The sequence below is a fragment of the Artibeus jamaicensis genome, unplaced genomic scaffold (assembly GCF_021234435.1).
Source record: "Artibeus jamaicensis isolate MK-2021 breed Jamaican fruit bat unplaced genomic scaffold, CSHL_Jam_final scaffold_537, whole genome shotgun sequence".
Taxonomy (NCBI): Eukaryota; Metazoa; Chordata; class Mammalia; order Chiroptera; family Phyllostomidae; genus Artibeus; species Artibeus jamaicensis.
This window is the reverse complement of record NW_026522047.1, coordinates 2356877-2377813: the sequence shown is the minus strand read 5'-3', so window position 1 is coordinate 2377813 and position 20937 is coordinate 2356877. Positions and strand designations below refer to the sequence as shown.

Below are 20937 nucleotides of genomic sequence, written 5' to 3'. Positions count from 1 at the left end.
GTGGTGGGAGGGACATCACATGGGCTGGGAGGGCGGAGCCACGGGGTCTCGGGACACAAAGCAAAGCGAGGCTAACAGACAAACTGAAAAGGAGAACGAGCAGGAAATAACTGGCTTCACGTTCTCACGCACATCCGCACACGGGACCACGCAGTGACAGGCTGTCGACACACACAACGCCACACACTGACACAAACACGGGCACGGTGACTTCCACGGGGGCATCTCAAGATTGCTCAGACGTCACAGGTCGATGTGGAAACGAAAACAAACACGGGCGGCGGACGGGGGAGCGAACTGCAGGACACTCGTTTCCTCGGGGAGAAAGCCAGTAAGTAGCCAACTCAGGACAACTTCCCATGGCGTGTGCGCTTCTAGTCACGTGGAAATCTGGGCCCCACGCGTGCCGCTCTGCCCCGCGTGAGACTCTACCCCGAGTGAATCCACTGCAAACTGGCATTTCGTCTAAGGAAACTCACACCGACAATGAGGCGCACGGCCTGGTGCTGAGAGGCACAGCCCTGTCCTTGGAGCCACCTCCTTGTTGGGACACTTACTGGGCAGACCAAGGAGGGAACGGAAAGAAAGGGAGAAGAACAGAAAGGACGGCGGTGATGGAACGTGTGAGTCCAAGGTTCGAGTATGACGCATGGCAACTGGGTCAGAGACAGTCACACGGACACACGCACAGGTGTGTGAGCCAAGTTATTTCCATGCAAAGCGAAGCGGGGTGAAACGGGTGGAGCTTGCTGGGTGCAGGTGGGAGGCTGGTTGGAACGGACGACAGGTACACGTTACTGTGGTGAAGCGTCGACCCTGCCTACGAGCCCACGCATCTGATGTGGAATGCGGGGCGGCCGGGGTGCATAGGCATGGCAGTGGGGGGGCCGCACCGCCAGCAGAGGGAGCGGATCGGACCAGGGATGAGCCCTCCGACAGCGCCTTCTCTGGACACTGTTTTACACCCAGATGGGTGTTATTTAATCATTGTCTTTAAACTGAAAGAAACCCAAACATGAGTCTATATTTGAAAATTTAAAACACTCACAACACCCAGGAGGACCCAGGAGGGTCCAGGCGTTATAGCAACAGAATAGATTTTTGTAACGGCTGGGCTACCTGCACTGATGTTTAATCCCAAGGCCGTATCCAAGGAACAAAGAAACAGGCTGCTCACACCCACACAGTCGTTCTGCCCAAGAAAGTGGGAGAACAAAGTGGAATCTCCTCAAGGAGAAAACTAACGAAGGCAGTGGCAACAGACCAGCTTTACCACAAACAAAAGTGCCTTCTCTTGACAGAGTCGGTATTTGTTGAGGGGATATCTTCTGTGAATATGCATTTGTGAAAATATATTAATCATATCAATGCAGACTTGTTCAAACGTAAACCAACGAAAACATCCAGGAGCTCCAACGTCCTGGCTCTGAGAAAGGCTCCCACAGGAGGGCGAGGAGACTCAGTTAAAAGTGTTTCTGTGACTCGGGTGAATCAGACCATGCGAAGGCTTCAAATAGCCCTCAAAGCAGCAAGCAGGACAGACAACCGTGTGAGCATGGCTCTCCACCCTGAAATACAGTTAACGTAAATACACTTTCGAATGAAAAACAGCCCTGGCTGGTGTGGCTCTGTGGATTGAGTGCCAGCCCGTGAACCAAAGGGTCGCCAGTTCGATTCCTAGTCAGGGCACATGCCTGGGTTGCTGGCCAGGTCCCCAGTAGAGGGTGCATGAGAGGCAACCACACACTGATGTTACCCTCTCTTCCCCCCTTCTCCTCTCTCTAAAAATAAAACAAAATCTTTTTAAAAGATTAAAAAAATTAACAATTAGATTTTTTTTCCTAAAGCATCTGGGGCATAAAAGCAAAAAAAATACCCTGAAAATTTCAGGTTCTTCCGTAAAAGAAGCCAAGTCACCAGAAGCAAACCAACCCGTGAAAACGTTACTGGGCGAGGCAGGCCTCCAGGAAGGCCCGGCAACCACATCTCTCTGCGCCACACTGCTCTGGGATTCGCACCATTATTTAAAATTGTGATTAATCATTGCATCGAGGAGGCGTCAGTGTTTGAATTCATGGCTCTTATTTCCCAGAATGTTTCCTCGAAAGCCCTGCCGAAGCCACTTCACCACAGTAAGAGTCGGGGAGGGTCAGGCCGGGATGGTGGGGACGGTACCGCCTTGGCAGGTGCAGCCCACAAAAGTGAAAGGTGGGTGTAAACAGTGATACTGTCGTGTCCGCTCTACAGAAACGAGAGGACAACGTCATGCTCACAGACGGACAGAAACAGTCGGCAGGTTTCTAACAAGCCAGCAGGAGCAGGGTGAAGGGGGGTGTCCAGAAAGTGAATGCTCAGATGGTCAGTCATCACATTTCACTGCTAACAAGGCCGCATGAGCCCATCTGTCATGGAACGAGCCAAGCTGCTTTTCTGAATCTATGTTAATGGTTAATAAGAATATAAAAGTGTAATTATGATTGTGGTTAGTAAAGGCAACTAGCTTGCATCTTAATTCATGCTTGTCTTTACTGTAGCCAGCTTTCAAACAAGGTTAATTTTGTAGAAAATCTTACTTTTTTCTGATGTCATATCGACCTGAAAGAAAACATACATAAGTTGAATGGTTACAACAGCGTCACGTCTCCTGGCCCCGATGTGCTTGGGGGACCCCAGTCGTGACCCAACACATGGGGACACCAAGCCTGAGGGCCAGGGGCCCCACTACACTCGTCCCTGCCAGCCTCCTTCATTCTTACCCAGACTCTGAGAAAACAAACCTCCTTTTAGACACTACAGGCAGAAGTCTTTTCTACCATGTTATTCCTGGGAAGACAGGACCCAGGGTGTGTTTGATGTTAGAAATGCACATTTGTTAGGGAAAAGGCCCAGGAGAGAGAGACAAGTGTGAAAGTGCCAAGTTCGTTGGAACAAACAGCATGCCAGGACAATACACTCTACAGAGAGCATGTCATTGTCACTAATTACAAGCCAGAGCACAACTGAAAAGGTACAGACTGCTCTTATCACCCCGAATATTTCCTGAAATGGTTCAACAGACACCCTAAAGCTCAGAGGAAGGGCTCAATCGGAGGCAGCTAAGTTGGCTTCGTCACTGCATGGCCCATGGGGAAGGGGCAGAGACCAAGTTCCCACCGCTGTGGTGACTGAGTCACAGGTGCAGGAAGGAAACCGGGTGTGAGACAGAGTAACGGACGTTGAAGGGAGGGTGACCAGGGGACTAAATGGGGACTAATGTGCTGATCCGTAAGTACAAGGATTTGCCACTGATTTCTTTCATGTCCACGATAACATATGGGCGTTTCCCGAGGTTTACAAGGGAAACAAACCAGCTGGCTTGAACTAGAGAAGCAACTATCACTACAATGGGCACCTAGTCCCGGTGACCCATCTGAGACGTGTGTCCTCTGCCTGTGCCAGAGGAAGGCACTGCCCGAGCTGCGGTGCCAAGCAGCCGGAGGGAGCCTGCTGGACCACCCACGCAGTGGCACAGTCAGGGACTGATGGAGGGACTACATGCTCCGTGGTGGTTGGTCTCCGTGGTTCCCAAACTTCCCGGTCTTAAGATCCCATTGACTTAAAAATTAGCGAGGAGCCTGAAGAACTTCTACGTCTGATACACACAAATAAACGTGTGTGGCAAAAACCAGGCTGAGGAAATGCTTGAGCCCAAGTTCACAGGTGCACCCAACGCCGGTGGCCTCCGGGAGCCGCCTCTGGGAGGACGTGCGAGTCGGAAGGCGGACAGTGTCTCCAGGCCACTGCGATGGGCCAGGACCGGCCCCGCGTCTGCAGACCGACCTCTGAGAACCACGGGCCAAGGGTTTGGCTGTCAGTAGTTGGCAGAGAGGAGTGGCTATTGCAGAGGCAGGGCGGCGATCGCAAGGACACACCTGTCCTCATACAGCGCCCGGAGGCTGCAGAGCCTCCAAGCACACAGCCCCCACGGCTCGAGCAACAGCACAGCCGCCCCAAGCGACAAGGTCACACAATTACCTCTTCCTCCTGTTCCTGGTCTGACTCTGACTCCTGGCCGCCCAGACGCCGCGTGTGATGGAAAAGAGCACGAAGAGCAGAGTTTAGGAGGAAAGGTTAGGACCCCGCCCACCAGCCTCCACAGGAGGCACCCTGTCCAGGGGCCTCATTTCTCTCACAGTTCACAGGGGCCAGGCAACAAATTAACTGAATGCCAACGTCTGGAGATCCAACAGACAAGAGAACCCGGATCACAAACACACTGATTCCAGATGGTCAGCCACCAGCCTCGAAGCTGAACACTGAGTGGCTAGGAGGGCGCCCATCTGTGGACATGGTGATGAGACTGGCTGGGAATGCCAAGGCCACGAACAAGCGTGTAATATCGTTGGGGCACCCAGGCACCGTGTGGGGTTCTGCTGCAATAGAGTCATCAAACGCTCGGGTGCAGCCGGAGCATGCGGCGCTGGGCACTCTCCTCTGTGTGCTGGGTTACTAGACCACCTCGGCGCCAGTGACTGCACTGGTCTGTCCCAACAGCTCACTGAGGGCTCACTGAGGTCAGAGCTGGAGCTCACTTCCTCCACAGAGACATAAAATTGGTTTACTCTCATCAAATAAGGCCTCACAGCATCGCACATGATGCTATGAGCCATTCTCTACATGACTCGTTCTCTGTGTACAGGAGTAATTAGTCAGGACACACAGCCTGGTAGGTGAAGGCAGTAAGGAAGTGCTCTGTCTTACGGGGTCCAGATTTGGGGTTTCAAATACATCCCCTCCCTGCCCCACACCTGCCCCACTGCTCAGATTCCTGGGCGTGTGGCCGCCACCTCCTGGGTGTTGCTACGTGGGGGTCCCATTGGGAAGGAATACTGGTTAAAATATTTTTAAATAAAACATTATCCCCAGCCCTGAATTCACTCAGTTGTCCTCTTGGTCTGTTATTTCTGCATAATCCAGGAGGAATTCTGCAGGGGGGTCTGCCCAGAAAGCAGTGCCTGCAGTTGGACCTGGGCCAGGAACTAACACGTTTTGTCCTTTTCAACAAGGTTTCAAATCCACTCCTTGGAATTGGAAGTATTTTGTATAGTAATCAACTATTTAGTTGAAAATTTAATTTACTCCTAAAATACCACAGGTGATAAGATGAACAGGTAATCACTTCAGCAGCAGGACAGACTATCGTGAGGCTGCTCTGCACGTGAGCTCCGACCCCCCTCTCCAGGCTGGTTGTGAACGGGGCGAAGCAGCCGCCTATCTGGGCACCTGAGTGTGGCCCTCAGAGGGCACGCAAAAAGCTGTCAGACAGACACCATCAGTTATTAGTTTTTTAAAAATTAGTCCCCCCAAAATCTTCACTTCAAATTTTCTGTCTCCCACGTCTAAGATGTGTCTATAGTAATGTCTCCATCGAAATGAGTTTAATGTGAGAAGAGCAGAGCTGCTTTTTCCTCACTTCAGTGGAGAGCCACAGACTTGACAAGGGATCAGAAATGACCAGGGCGTGTGTTCGCACCGTGTCCCTGCTGTCACACTTCCAAGGACCTGAAGACAAGCCCCCCCACGCCTGCAGGCACTGCTCGGCCTTCTCCATACCTTTATGTAAACGGGCAGGGTGATGTTCAGGTTGCAGATCGCTTGATGCACCAGGCCTCGGGTGGACTTCGGCTCTTTCATAAATGACAGTCGTCCGCAGGGTTCCTGAGTCGTGTCTCGTACCTCGAATAAGAGAAGCACAGGTGTGCCACCCACACAGGACGCGCGAGACCACCGTTACACAGATGGCGCTCCAAAGCATCGGGGGCAACGGTGCATTTAAGGATCTGAGTCAGGGTTAGCAGCTGCCCTTTCTCCTGGTCTACTACCATTTAAAACAACCTTTAAAACAAGTAATTCAGCTTTCTAAAAAAACTGTGGTGAACTACAGAACAACATTTACCATTTCCATTTTCACGCTGACACAGTCAGTGCACAACCTGGCAGCACAATGCACACTCACACAGCTGTGCCGTCACTGTCCCTGCTGGGCACGTGTTCCCAGCGTCTTGGACACACTCTCTGCTCCCACCACCCGGCCACTGCCCCATCTCCTCGGCCCTGGGCCCAGGGACCTCAACTCTACCTGTCTCTGCACCAGCCTCTTCTCGGTGCTCCAGACAGAGAGACTAGGCAGCACCTAACCTTCTGTGCCCAGCTAATATCACTCAGCCTATGTCTGTGAGGGCCACCAATGCCGCAGCATGTGTCAGAATGTCACTGATTTTTACGGGCCGAGTGACATTTCATTCAGTGGATGGGGCCATGTCTTATCAATGCATCTCTCTGCAAATGGATGCCTGAGACTGTCCACGTTCTGGCGAGTGGTGCCTTTACCGGCATGGGTGCCAGGGTCAGTGGGTCCCGCTTTCAGCTCCCGCAGGCACAGGTACACCTATGAGTGCAGTCCCTGGATCCTGCGGCCACGGACCTTTAATGTTCTGAGGACTCACCTCACTGTTTCCCATGGGGCCGCACATTTTATGCCCGACCAGTTTCCCTGCCTCCCCAGCAACATTTGCTAGTTTCTGACTTTTCTCTCTTAGGCAGTGACCATTCTAATGGGCGTGGAGGAGCCCGTCAGCACCCCAGTAACCCAGTGACCATTCACTCTGCGGCCTTCCCACTCGGCTCTCCCTAAGCTGTGGAGCACCTGTCCCTGTGCCGCTCACACCCCTTTTGTTTGTAAGTGACTTCTGACATCAGCGATACTAAACGTCAGTGTAGTTAGATAGCTGTCTGTGGTAAATGGCTCCGCCGCCCATAAGCAGTTCCTGCTGGTGGGGGGCTCGGTAAGAACCCAGCTTCACTCGGGCACAACCACTGAGCCAGAAATGGCACAACGGGAAGCTCAGGAGAGATCCTGGGGAAACAGTGCTAGACCTAAACCATCGCACAGGCTGACACGGGCTTGAGGAAATCGTGAGGGTGGAGTGGTAACAGGGTCACTGGCAACACACTGCTGGGGATGCAGACGGCCGCCCGGGGTGGAACCAGGAAAAGGCGGACGGCGCCCAGTCCCAGTCCGGGGCGGACTGTGCATCAGCCCCAGACAAGGGCCTGCAGGTGAGCAGCGGGAAGTGAGTGGCCGGAGAAACGGGGGCGGGGGGGGGATGAGTAGCCCTTTCTTTCTGTTCCGTGAACCTCTCACTTACAGTGTTGACCCTCCTGAGACTCGGAGGGGCAAGTTCCAGAATGAAACTTGAATTTATTGCGGCCAGACTCATCTGGATTAACACACTCACGGGGCACTCACATGCCTCTGAGAATGTTTGCTGAGTGACTGTGAATGTACGGCCACCTGTGGCTGTGCTGGGGACAAGCTCTCACTGGGTGACGTGGGCTCCTGGGCCTTTTGAGAGCTTTTATTACAAAAAACTGTCCCTTATAACTCTTGGTCTCTTCTTTTGTGAAATTCACATGTTGTAAAAACTTAAGCACAAACATTTAAAAGAAGTAACACTTAGAAAAGAGAGAGACTTCCTTTAAAACTGGAAAAAGGAAAACCCCTTTTTCTAGTTAATGAATTGGCTATTTATCCTTAAACACAGCCTACAAATAAAACCTATGGTGGAATTTTACTTTCAAAAGTAAAAAGGGTTGCTCCCCAGAACTTTGCAATTTTATAGATAGGGTTTAAATAAGCACCAGAAATGACTGAAAACGAGAATTCTCTCCTGAAGGAAATCGAATCCTCGCTGGTCTTGAAGCAAATGTGCCTGGAAATGCCACGCAGCTATTACCTTGACAAAGAGGGGAAGCCTGTTCTCCTTAAAGGCAAAGAAGCTGAATATGTGGTGCTGGCCGCTCTTGGTCAGGGGCACGAGGTTGCCGAAACAGTCCACGTAGATGGGCTTCCCTTCCAGCACCTGGGGAGACAGGAACGGCGGGGAGACGGCAGCTGCGTCACTGCTGGGCCTCCACGTGAAGAGCGGGCGCTGCCACCGGGAGCCTGGACCTGCACACACAGCCCTCCCCAAACTGCGGATGTGCCGTCTCACCGGCGGCGAGGCGCGTCCTCACGTCCCCCTTCCACTCCTCACCCGCCTGCCTGCGGGGCGCGGCGGCCTGTCGCGTGGATGTCCCCGTTTCCAACATCGCATCAGGCCACCCCCCAGACTGAATGGCACATCTTTAAACCCTGAATGTGGACTTCTGACGAGTCAGGCCGCCCGACCCCACTCCTCAAACCCACGCCGATGAGAAACGCCATCCGCAGAGGGTGCTGTGGAAGTGCCCCGGCACTCCACACTCAGTGAGGACGTGCTTCCCAACTGCTTTCTCTACGGCCAACAATCGGTGTGAGTGTCAACGAAAGATAAACCCATCTGACCTGTTATCGTTGCTGCAGACTTGCTCAATAAGTCACAATTTTCCCCAAGAAAATCTGTCAGGGAAGACTGTTACCTCCTGTACGCTGATGGTGTCCCCGCAGAACTGGTCCCAACCGTCTAAAAATAGCTGATTTTGGACCTTGACCTTCTAACTGATCAAAATGTAGACTTCTATTTTTTTTTTTTAGTTTATGGCTTTCTTTACGAAGTGCAATTTTACACATGGCCCGTGAACAAAGGCGCACATGTCAGCCTACCTTGTTCGGAACACCTACCTCCACGTCCCGGCTCCTGGCCACCTCGGCGAAGTTCTCCTGCTGCTCCAGCGTCTTGTCCACCTTGTCGTCGGTCATGCAGAAACACCGCAGCCTGGCCTCGATGGGGTCGTGGGACTTGGCAAACACCACGAACTTGGCCATGTAGGGCACACAGATGATTTCTCGGTACACTTGGGAGGCAAAGGTGACAGATTCCTGGGTTTGTCGACAGTCTATCAGCCAGAACCTAGAAAACGGTTCCAGGTCAGTCACCTGAAGCTGACGTGCAGCAGCCGAAAAGCATCCGTTCCCCCAGTGGGATCGAAGTCGCTGCTAAATGCTTCTTAGAAAAGAACAAGAGTGAGACGGAGACAAGGCAAGACAGGAAAGGACAGAGCGAGAGGCAGGGGCGCTGAGGACGATGCCGTGTTTGCCGCCAACTACGAAACCCGCATGTGTGTGAATTTCTTGACACACGTGCATCCATGTGTCCAGTCTTCTGAAGTCCACACCCCAGGTCCCAGCACCCTCGGGGGTGCAAACCTGGGCCGTCTTGCCTGGACCTTGGACCGGGGGGCCCCTGAGCCCCTCCATCCCTCCCCTCTTCCACATACTTCACGCTTCTCAGTCAAATCGACCCAGGTTTTCCTCACCTCATCACTCTTCCAAAACCTCTCCCGTCACCCAGGGGGGACCTGCCCCACCACCTGGGAATCTGTTCTGCTGCAGACCTTGTCAGGGCCACAGAGCATGGCCCCTGAGGGACGTTGCCAGCTTGGGGGCTCTGTGAGCTTGGCCACTGCACTGAGCCTGTGGCCTGGCCTGGCCACTTCCCGCTGAGCCCTGTGTTCACGTCACGCCCAGCCCCAGGAGGAACACCCCCGTGGAGAAAGCCGGGACTGCTCGGAGACATCTTCTCCATTTGCTGTTCACATGCACGTCGGGGCCCCTGCACTGTGGCTCTAAGCCTTGCTCTGCGACGGTGCCTCCTCCCCATGCCGGGCCCACACCCCCGAGATTCCCTTTGCCCCTCAGCCTGTTTCGTCCAGTTCCTCATCCATCTCTTCTTGTCCTTTTCACTGCTTTGGTGAAATACACATAACATAAAACTTTCTATGTCAACCACAGTGAAATGCATTCACCACGCGGGGCCCCATCTCCACTGGCCCACACAGAACACAGAGCCCATGAAACATCCACTTCTAACTGTCCCTCTCCCCTGAACGTGACACCTGGCAGAATCCCCGTCTCCATGAACTCCATGTTCTCAGCACCGCACGTGTGGAGCCTGTCGGGTGCTTCACTGAGCACAGTGGTCTCCAGTTCGGTGCAGGAGCTGGCTGTCGGCAGACACTCCCCGTTGTTCTGACTCATCTGTGCTCTGCTCACTGTTCCCTCAGCTGTCTGGGAGCTCACGGCGGGCACAGGAGCATGGTAACCAGGGGCGTGTGTTCTCCTGAGCGGGCCCCACCGTGGTGCCCTGTCTGACCTGTCCCCAGGGTCCTCTCTCCCACCCACAGCTGCCCCTCAGGCAGCTGCCCCTCAGGCTCCAGCACAAGTCGGGAGCCCCCTCCGCGCGGGCGCCGCTCTGGCCACCAGACGCGCCCCTGGGCCCCTGCGGAGCCTCCGGTTCCAGTGCCCGTCCTCTCTGCATGGGAAGGGAGGATTGGGTTCGCCCAGCACAGAGCCACCACCCCAGCTGCCGCGTCTCTGAGCTGTCCCTGCGTGCCCTTCCCCTCTGCCCGCCAAACAGGAAGTTGAGCCCAAACCCACTCGGAGTCAGATCCTCCATCTGTACAATGGACACACGGCCAAGTCTGTGGTCGTGACAAATTAAACGTGGGGGCAGTGCCCAGCACCCATTACAGATCCTGGGGCAGAGTGAACAGTAAACGAGCTAGCGAGTGCCGTGGACAAGACCAGGCCACGTCCACGAGGGTGGGAGCCACAGAAACAGGTGGAGCACTTGTCACCCAGACGTGCAGATGCCTGGCTCCGACCTTGCCACGTCCTGCTGGAAAGCAGCTCCGGTCTTTGCTGACAGCAGGGAACGCGCTGTTCCTGAGGCCCCGGGGCCGACCTGACCGTGGCTTGTCCCCCTCAGATTTTAATCTGGCTGGGTGCACTCTGTTGCTGTATCGTTCCTACCCCATTTGTGGTGGCGGGGGTGGGGGTCTGGTTTAAAATAGGAAAAGCAATGCAGACCATGTTGAAAACCAAACTAACAAACACTCGCTTTTGAAGAACATAAGAAATGGAATCAAACCCAGCGGCAGCCACAGCGGGGCGGTGTGGCCAGGGGCGGTCCGCACCACGTACCTGGCAGACACGTTGGTGGTGAAGGAGACACACTCGTTGACAAACGTCAGCGGCGTGGTTCCCGTGATGTCTTCCCACTGGGCAGGGGTGGTTCCACCTGAAATAACAGGACCACTGAGGCACCAGGCACAACTCTGAGTCCGGTGGTGAAGTGAGTCTTTGTGGTTCCGGCCGGATGCAGTTGCCGGCGTAGGCCCTGCCCCCGCAGTGACACACTGGGAGCAAAGTCACTAAAAGGCAGCACAGACGGGACAGCTGACCCAGCTTCCGGAGCGGAGGGTGGCTGTTTGAACTCCCGCTTTGTGCTACCGGGCGTCTGGGCCTGTGCCTGACACTCGGAGGCCTGTACTGGGGTTGCTGGCCCTGAAGATACATTTGTGCACGGCCAGCGATTTCAGAAGACCCTGTACCTGACCCAGGAGCTGAAGGCTCTGTTTAATGGGAAACCCAGGTACTCTGTTGCTCCTGAACTTCTCATTTCACACAATTCTTTCATAAAATAAAACTTTCTCTCAACGTACAATGGAAGGTTAGCAGAAAAATCTTGGGAAACATTAAGAGCTCAATGAACTCTGCAGGCAGATGGACAGACAGACAGAGGCCCATGAGTAGCCCGACCCGGCGGATGGCGTCTCGGCCATGTGGTCCGCTCACTGGGCTGACGGCAGGATCAGGAAAAGCCCGCACACTGTCTCCGCTGCCTCGAGTCCACACACTGTATCTCACGGGCACGAAAGGGTGCACAGGGCCCTGAACAACAGAGGACACCCAAGCCGGAGGCGCAGTAACAACCAGGAGCGAGGAAGGGCTCCCCTGTGCTCCTGTGGGCCCACGTTTTGAATTTTGCCTTTTATTAAACGAATGGGGTAAAATTTTGCATTTTACTAAATGTATGGGGTGGTCTCAATGGCTCACTGTCCTAAGTGTAGAGATACATGGATACGAAGGGAGACCCCGAGAGAGAACAAAGCAGGGGAACAAGCGCCCCGCCCACGTGCTGCCGCACCTGCAGGCCCAGGGGGATCCTCTTGGTCAGTGCCCTCCAGCAACCAGGCGACCAAGGCCGACTGTCACTCCCTCTGACAGGGCACAGATGTTGACAGAACAGCAGCAGCTTGGGGTCAGCACGAACAGGGGGTCACCAGCCAAGGGATGGGGTGGGGGGCGGGGGGCCCTCCCACTGTTGGTCGTTGGGCTCAGACCAGCAGTATTCCAGGGTGTCTGTCTGGAGTTGGGCAGTTGTCTGAACGCTACTACAACCGTCAACTGAAAAGACCAAATTCAGTTAATCCAGGAGAAACTTTACTCTGGTTTTCCAAAGTCAGTTTAACAGACCAAGGATGGAGACATAACCAACTCCGAGACAGAGGTCAGGTTTGAACTACTGGATGTAATCACTCAGGATGGTGCTTGTTTTCAGAAAGGTGCAAGGTGAGGCTCCGTGGAGGCTGACAGGTCCACGGGCCTGCGTGTGACTCTCGGCTCCTCTGGAGTCTGAGGTGTGACCTCAGGCAAGTCCCAACTGTCCAAGTGTCTTCTTCTAGACGTAAGGGTGTCCAACCTGGGCCCATAGGCCACATGCAGCCCAACACAAAATCGTAAGTTCATTTAAAACGTTATGAGATTTTGTTTGTGATTATGTGTTGCGCTGTATTTAATGTGTGGCCCAAGACAGCGCCGCTTCTTCTGGGTGGCCCAGAGACACCACAGGCCGGACACCCTGTCCCAGAGCCTCCCACTCGCGGGGTCCTGGGACCTCACCTGTTATACTGCACAGCAGCCTCAAGGTTGGCGCTTCTCCCCCAAAGCCATTCAGCACAACGTCGCTGGCAGCTTTGGGGACAGGGATGGTCATGGTGATGGGCTTGTGGAATTTCCTCCTTCGAGGCTCCAACGTGACTATGGGGCTGAAGGTGGCCTTGTTCCCGAGGATCTTCTTGACCAGCTCACTGTGCATCGGCTGAGCCTTTGCAAAGAAAACATACGACAGACAACAGACCGTTTTAATATGTTGCTTTTTGTCTCATCCCTCAGTGTGGTGGCTGTCAGTGTGGAACTGGGGTGGCGGATACTTGCCCTCCTGTACAAGACCTACTGTGTGGCAGGGAGGCCCCTCTCCAGCACGCTCTGACCGCGCCACCCCCAGCAGGGCCCCCCCTTCCCTGCAGCGCCCCCGCCCGCGTGCCCGCCGCACCTGCAGGCCCACGCGGATCCGCTTGGTCAGCGCACCCTCGGGGAACACGGCCTGCACCTGAGGCACCACGGTGCTGCTCAGCACGCCGCCCTCAGGCCCAATCAGGTGGCTGTCTTGTTTGACGCGCGACACCACAGCGAAGTACTGCGGGAAGTCGCGAGTGACGATGCGGCAGATGCGCTTGCGGTCCAGGTCCTCCGCGCTGTCCAGCACTGCGGGCGACAACATGTGCGGCCACGGTCAACGCCGGGCGGCCTTCCCCTCGCCAGCGCACTGGGTTCCCCCCTCACTGCACCCCCAACTCTCAGTCCTCAGGGTGTCGTGTGGGACCCGGTCTGTCCTGCAGGCCTGTGTCTACGGGGTCCCTCCAGCGGTGACTGTCGCTGAGGCAGCCACTGTGTGTGTAGAAAGGGCCTTTGTGGCACAATGACCATGAGCCCAGGGTTTCGACTCCCTGCGACCGTGAGCCACCTGCGTGCCATCCACCATACTCACAGGGCCACAGGCTTCTCCCAGCCTGCAGCAGGGCGGGCAGGTGGGCGAAGCGGAAATGCAGACGAGGGTGAGGAGCGGGAAGTTTGGACTGAGCGGGTCCCTGATCCGAATCCCTGATTTGGATTTTATTTTCCTGAAGGTCACAACAGAGGACCAGGCAAACCTGACTCGTCGCCAGGGAGCACACCAGACACCCGCTGCGCCGGAATGACACGCGTGCACGCACACACACGTGGCCCTGGAGTCCAAGAGCTTCGCTGCCAGGCCCCCTCGCGGCCGGCCACGCCCCAGCCCCGCACCTTCGTCCATGCCGTTGAGGACCTCGTTGAGCTCGTCCTCCGTGTGCTCGCAGCAGTGCTCCTTCCAGCCGTCCCCGTTCTCGCTGCGCAGCACCACCAGCTCCCTCTCCTTCCCGCGGAGGGCAGCGAAGTGGGGGATCTCCACGACGACAGGCCTGGCGGCAAGCGAGACACCGGTGTGGACAGGGGCCCGCCACTGCGGCACGCACGCGACTGTCTGTGGCAAAGTGACCTGGATTCCTCTCTCTGGGGACAGAGCACTGGCTAACGACGGCCCCAGAGCAACGTCCCACTTCGGGGCATGGGTCCCCAGGGACGCGCTGCCGCCTGGAGCCCCGGGACGCCCCCCTGTGAGTGCAGGAGGCATTCTGGAACTTCTTCGATGTGCGTAAAGGAACAAACATGCGTGTCTAGGCTGTGCACCAGCCTCCTTGGGCGCTCCCTGCGAGGCGCCGAATGATGCCGCCGTGGGACAGGGAGTGGCTCAGGCACCGTGGGGACCGCGGAAACTGCAGAGGCATGCACTCGGGGTCCGGTGAGAGCACCGCCAGCAGCACGCACGGTGCAGCACGCACGGTGCAGCCCGCGAGCCCCGCAGACAGCTGGGCATGGTGCCTGTGAGGCTCAGGCCCGCCCCCTCTAGGTTCACAGAGGCCGCCGGCCTTCCGGTCCAGGTTGCTTTGATACAGACTCCAAATTTATCATGACGACATCATAATTAGCACATAGCACCACTAGGCAGGGCTCATGCTTTAACGAAAATAAGGTCACAGCACTTTAAGGGAAAAGGCATAAAAACATCACTCAAAAACAAAAGTCACATACCACAGGGGTCAGAAATGGTCCACTAAAGAGAGGTCATATACAGAATTGAAATCATAGAGAGGGACACGTCATGGCACGATGACAAAAGAGAAATCATACTGCAGGAGGAGGAGGAGGGGCCCACAGCCATCAATGTGCTTTAAGTCGCTCCTACCCAAGGAATTTGGTTCCAGGAGGCCCCAGCTGAAGGATGCGGCTGACCAAGCTTTCTCCCTCATTAAGTGGGGGGGGAGCCGCTGGCAGGTGCAGTTTACTGAGCACATCCAAAGCAGCAGTGAAAGAGAGAACATCAGTCAGCTTCAGGTGCGGCTTCCACCGGCGCCAGCGCCACTGCAGATCGACAGGGCCGGCTTTGGTTCTGCCCCCTCCATTGGTCACAGGGAGCCAGGTGCGAATGGCCCGAGTGCTCAATGGAGGTGCAGGGACGCCAGAGCTCATGGGGGTGGGTGTGTCCCTGGTGAGGCTCCCCCAGGGCCAGGGCCAGGGCCAGGGCCAGGGCACGAGCCAAAAAAGGAAAAATGTGCTGCTCCACAGGAAAGACAAAGCTGCTGGGAATACAATGAAAACTCGGACTCTGTACAGAGGCCTGATGTTTCCACGGAGATTCCCGCACAGATGTGCCCCCACAACCAGAGTGTGAGGGAGGGAATGGGCCTGGGGCAGCAAGGGACAGGGGGTGCAGACCGACTCCACCCAGACCCCCGCGGGCTCCCCCTGGAGCTCTGGTCTGACGGACCCGGGAGGGGTTTCTAGAACCGCAAACACAGACACGTAATTCGGAGCAACCCATGAACAGTTGGCTCCGAATCACGAGGTTTTAGATTGATTCCTAGTTCCAGAGCAAGAGCTCTCTCCCATGTGACACAAGCAAAGCAAGGGCTCGTGACACACAGGACTTGAGCACAAAGACTTGCTGTGACAGGACTTAAATACAATTGATTCGTTTCAAAATATTTTGAAACTCATCCCCCTCTAGAACTTCATCTTTTTGTCAGTTTTCAGCGGAAGCTACGTATTTCTCAGCAGGTTGAAATACCACTTAATAAAACAGCAGCCATTCAAACAAATAGAAAATTAAAGGCTAATTTCGGCTCAAAATTGCTAAAACAAGGATGGTAGACATGCGTCTAGATTTCATCATCTTAATGACCACTGTGACCAGACAGCCTGCCTGTGTGATTGTCACACGCGAGGCAGCGACTGTGGTGACGGACGAGACAGGACACAGACTGACTTTGGGCCCTTCTATAAAGGGACACTCCCTTCCCGAGGGTGATTCTCTCACAACTCACGCTCACGTCTGGAATAGAGCAGTTTTTTTTTCTTACGACTTTACCATGTAGGCCTCAGTGGGGAAAAGAAGGCCCACCGTGGCCCACCACAGTCACCCACACTGGGAGGCCAGCAGCTGCTGCCACGTGCAAAGACGGAGTCATAAGGAGCCTCCCAGTTGAGCCCATGGAAGCCTTGAAAGAACAAGTGTGGAAGTGGAGCTGGGCCTCAAGACATCACTTCCAACTCTCAGAAAACTCCACAGGGCCAAGTCCGTTTACCACATTTGACGCACCTTTGTGCCTTCCAGCCTAGTGGCGTCAGGAGGGGTGCACGCTCGCCAGGGACAGAGTGGGAGGCTTATCAGAGACTCTTACCCCAGGAACTGAGCACCAGAGGGTCCGACTTCGATGAGGCGGCTTGCCAGGCCTTCTCCTTCCACCATCGGGGGCATGGTGGCCAGTCGGTGGCGTTTCACCAGGCGGCAGGTGACCCGCGTGGGGGCCGTGCACTTGCGTGGCGGGATGATGATGCGCAGCCCGTGGTGTCTGCAGCCCCGCATGGCGCCCCCGCGGGCGTCCACCATGAAACTGACCAGGAAGCTGAAAGGGAGAGCAGACGGTGGCCGAGTTTGCAAGATCGAGGGCAGGGGCACAAGCTCGGGGGGGGTCACTGAGGCCCGTAATGCTGTGTCCTCAAGTCATCCCCTCGTTCTTGGCATGCACGGCGGGAAAAATCTGCCTTTGAAAGTTGTTTTACTTTACACCAATGCCTTGATTTTGGTTGTGCTACTGTTTTAATTTTCATGCTATTTTTACCTGAAACCTAAGGTTTCAGCTAATTTTTGTTGACAATGGTCATGATAAACTGTACATCAAAAACATATGCAGTTGACATGGAAAGTGGAATGGAATTCTGTGAAGACGCTGAGGAGTCTCCTTCCTGCGTGTGCCCTGAAAATCCCACACACAGAGTCAAGTGAGGACAGAGAAGCTGCGGTAAGTTAATTCCACTTGGCTTTTCCAAGTTACGTCTTGTCCAACTCATCGTAATGTAATTTTGGGACTTAAAAAAGGATGCACAGGCCTCTCCCAAGGTCACACCATGAATGTGCACCCAGCTCACAGGAGCCAACGTCGGGGCAGGAGAGGTGACGGTCCCTCTGCTCCATGTGTGATGCGGGAAACCCTGGCTCCTGCCAGGGAGGGTGTCAGTGCCCTGTGACTGTCCCCAAAGTGTAGCGAAGTGAATGTGGAGAATCACGGACGATTTAGAAGTGGAAGGGTGTCTCCGTCATTTTTGCTCCTGTTCGGCCCAGCTCATGGTTCATGGGCAGCCATCCATCCCAGGTGGCTCGGCCTGTGTGTCGGGGGAAGGGTCGGTCTGAACGCTGAGGATCGGTGGGGCTCCTGTCACTTTGTCCGTCACCACCCTCACTGACGTCCTGGAGGAACTGGCTTTGCCCTGGAGCAGCTCTGCCTGCACACGCACACGGACACATGGGCAGGCGGCGTGTGTCCCAGACACGGGCCCCGTTGCCATCTTTGGCAGTGTCATTGCATTCGCGAGGTTTGGACGCCAAAACAGCAGGAAGGAAGCAGCACCTGGGTGCACCCGGGCTCAGCCAGCAGCCCCACACAGCACCGTGTCCACGGCAACACCCAACACACGGGCAGGCGTCCAGCCTAGGTCCTTGTGGGACCGAAGCACAATGCACTTGTGTCATTTTTACACGAGTGAAGAGAAAGAGCTCAGCACCCCTCACAGCACAGCACAGGCTTCGCCAGGCATGTAGTTAGAGCGCCCGCCGCTCGTCCCCAAAGGCACAGGCAGGGCCCAGAGCCTGCACAGCCGTCACGCGGAGGCACCCGAGGCCCGCACACCCTGACCAGCGTGCTTACTGTGGCCCCACCGGGGGTGGGGGGAGGGTGATCAAGAGTTCAGGCCCCAATGTGGATGTTTCAGGTCTTTGTCAAAACACGTGTGAGAATGTCAGCTGCTTTTCTTACTACCATGTCACCTTTTTAAAATATGCTGTTGCTCAAAAGAATGACACTTGTGGTGAATATGAAGGTTTTGCTTCTGTCTTATGACTTTGACTATGTTTGGCAGCCTCCCTGCTGTCTGCACCTGCTGAAGGCACTCGGGCATTTCTGCCCGGGCACCTGCCGGGTGTTTGTACCTGTGTGCTGGCAAGGCTGGCACTGGCACGGCTCCTGCGCCACTTTCTCCACCTCGGGGTGTGCAGAGCGTCCCTTCTGGGGACCTTCTATCCAGAGGCCGAAGGGCTACATTGCTGGCTGAACGTGTTGGTACGTGTTTCACCCCCTTTTCATCGGCTGCTCCGTGTGAAACCCTGTTGCTCCCATTCACCCCACAGCCTCCTGTTCCTGAGACACTGTTACCCTCACACCAGGGGCTGCCCTGCTGGGAGTGGGGCTCAGGCTCGGAGTCTGAGCCCCAAGGAAGGCTTCGCTGACCCGAAACCACATTCGTCCCTGGTGCCTGGGAAGGAGCCCTGGCAGCAGTGATCCCGTGCCGCCTGGGTCCTGGCACGAGGTGGGCGACACTGTAGGGAGGAGGACAACCGCTGAGTGAGTGAGCGGCAGGGTGAGAGGAGCGAGCTGGGAAACGCTGTCCCGATTTTCATCTAACGCAGGGAGAGGACAGCTCGTGCAGAAGGGGATGTACTTGTCCCATCTCTGGGCAGACGATCCACTCTGAACTCATTCGAACGACCACACGCCGGTCTTCCGGGCCCTAGAGCCACAGAATCAGACTCCGGCAACGTCACTGCAGGGAGCCAGCTGATAAAACAGCTGAGCGTGTGGAGCTGCGAACTGAAAGCAGGCTTCTCCAAATGACAGGGAATAAGAGAGCCAGTGATTGAAGTGCTATCTGGATGCTGATGGGAAGTCTTTTAGATGAAAGTCAACATGCTGGTCACTTAGTCCCAATTGTTTATAACAAAATTGGGTGAGCATTTGAGCATTTTCATTAAAATGTCAGATTATCGAAAGGTGTCGGGACTTGGGTTGGCAGTACAACCCAAGCTGAGGGTTGTTGTTCTGTGTACATTTCCAAATCCTAAAAGCAGATGAAAGAGACTTTTTTGTGCCACAGGAAAAGGGGGAAGGCTGTACGGTGTTGAGTCATGAGGTGATGCTAAAGTCAATTAAATGGGTTTGGTCCTCTCGTTTCCAGGAGATTAAAACTGGGACGAGACCCTGTCCGTAAGCCATCTAGTGGCTGGCGTGGAAGTGGAGACGCGGAGCAAGGTGTGTGCGGGCGGCCGACGCCTGGCTGGGGCTCAGCCTGTGGTTGGTGTGGCCACAGGCAAGGCAGGGAGGTGCCACCTGCAGGGAGGGCCGGTGAGGACTCAGCCCCCTGCGACAGAGACCTGCGGCGAGCGAATGCTGCCCCCCTCGCCTTCCTCTGCCTACACCCACCTGGCTTTGGAGAGTTTGAACATCGTCAAAAAGACAGGACAGCACAACATCTAAGAACCAATGGGGACACTAACATTTTTTTGAGCACCTACAGTGAACCCGGGACATTGCCGAAGCAGTTTAATGAGATGATGGAGCTTTTGCTCCTTTCTGAACGTCTCTACTTTAATGAAATACAAGCCACTGCCTCACAGGGCCCTGCAGCAGCAGCACCGCGGCCTCCCCGGCCCCTCCCCCCCAGTCCCCCCTCCAGTCCCACTGATCGGTCTCTGCCCGAAGCACTGCTGTGGCGGCACACCAGTCGCTTCACACCTTTAGGTCTCCATTTCCTAAAACGAGACTGCCCCCCACACACTGCAGAGCAGCGTTTGCTGCTGCTGCCGCCGGCTCCGCACGTCCTGGTGCAGGTGCTCGGGGTGGGGGGCTTTCCTGCTGGGAAGGCACAGGACGCACTGCAGCTCTGCCGAGGAACAGGCTCCTCTCTGCTCTGCGGTTAAGCCAGCCAATGAGCGGTTGTGCCGGAGCCTGCACCGCACACTAAGACTCTACAGACAGAAGTGTCACATGCCGGCCTTGGCTAAAACTGCACGTCTTACTTTGGATAAAATTCAGCAATCATGCAAATTAGAATTTCTTACTGAGATTTTCTAAATTGTAAGATTCAGTGTTATCACAGTTTAAGAAGAATAAAGGCAAAAGCGACCCACCATTATTATGCAGATGACTCGCCTGAGGCGACCGGATTAGCTACCCGGATACATGCTTCCAGGAGGCTGGGCAGGGGTGGGGGCCTGGGCTGCTGAGGGTCACCCTCCCCCAAGTCAAGGGCGGCTTAGTTCAGTTCAGTTCATCCAGGAGCCCGGGCGGGGTGGGGAGGACTCTGTAGCATTCAGTTAGTTTGGGGTGAAAACAGGGAAAAAAAGAGTCGCCAGGGTGCTTCAGTGATCTGCACACACTGCCAGGCCCACGGGTTACGTCCAGTTCTGGTGAGGATGCCGCGTCCGAGCTTCTGCTCCACAGCCCCCTTAAAATAAACCCTTGGAAACCCCCCATTCCCATCCACTAAACCAGGGATGGAAAACATCTCTCAAAAAAGATGTGACTCAAATTTGCTAAAATCACCAAAAAACCATTTATCACTCACAGTGTTCACAGGTAGAAACATCATGTTTAGTGTTTCAGAAAAACTGAAAGGATGGACATAAAATTTTCAAAATTGGACATGTGAAATTGCTTTAGTTGTGGACAGTCCAACACGATGGATGACTGAGTGACCAAAACGCTGTCACTGGTACGAACCCTCAAAACTAGTTCATTGAACTAACATAGGACAATGGATGTTGCAGGCTGACTATCACAAGGCTGTTAGTTACAGCAGCATAGGAAGGATGTACCACCAAACGCCTGCAGCCTCCGGCTCGCTTGGAATGCAAGTGTTTAAAAAAACCTGCTGAGTGACAG

The 20937-nt window shown here is 55.0% G+C and overlaps 1 protein-coding gene across 34 annotated transcripts in view; it reads right to left on the bottom strand.

The window, feature by feature from the left end:
• The window catches only part of ANK2 (ankyrin 2), a 305473-nt gene that overhangs the window by 22013 nt on the left and 262523 nt on the right, over positions 1–20937 (bottom strand). For 28 of the 34 annotated variants that reach the window (XM_053658114.1, XM_053658111.1, XM_053658113.1 and 25 more), the window contains 10 exons: positions 16405–16629; positions 13931–14085; positions 13137–13348; positions 12704–12908; positions 10943–11039; positions 8642–8870; positions 7776–7901; positions 5593–5715; positions 4015–4047; positions 2574–2595 (listed from right to left, as the gene is read on the bottom strand). In XM_053658114.1, the coding sequence (XP_053514089.1) occupies positions 2574–2595; positions 4015–4047; positions 5593–5715; positions 7776–7901; positions 8642–8870; positions 10943–11039; positions 12704–12908; positions 13137–13348; positions 13931–14085; positions 16405–16629 (1427 nt within the window). Of the gene's footprint in view, positions 1–2573; positions 2596–4014; positions 4048–5592; positions 5716–7775; positions 7902–8641; positions 8871–10942; positions 11040–12703; positions 12909–13136; positions 13349–13930; positions 14086–14909; positions 15009–16404; positions 16630–20937 lie in introns of all 34 variants that reach the window. The other 6 variants (XM_053658115.1, XM_053658106.1, XM_053658126.1 and 3 more) reach the window with 2 other exon arrangements.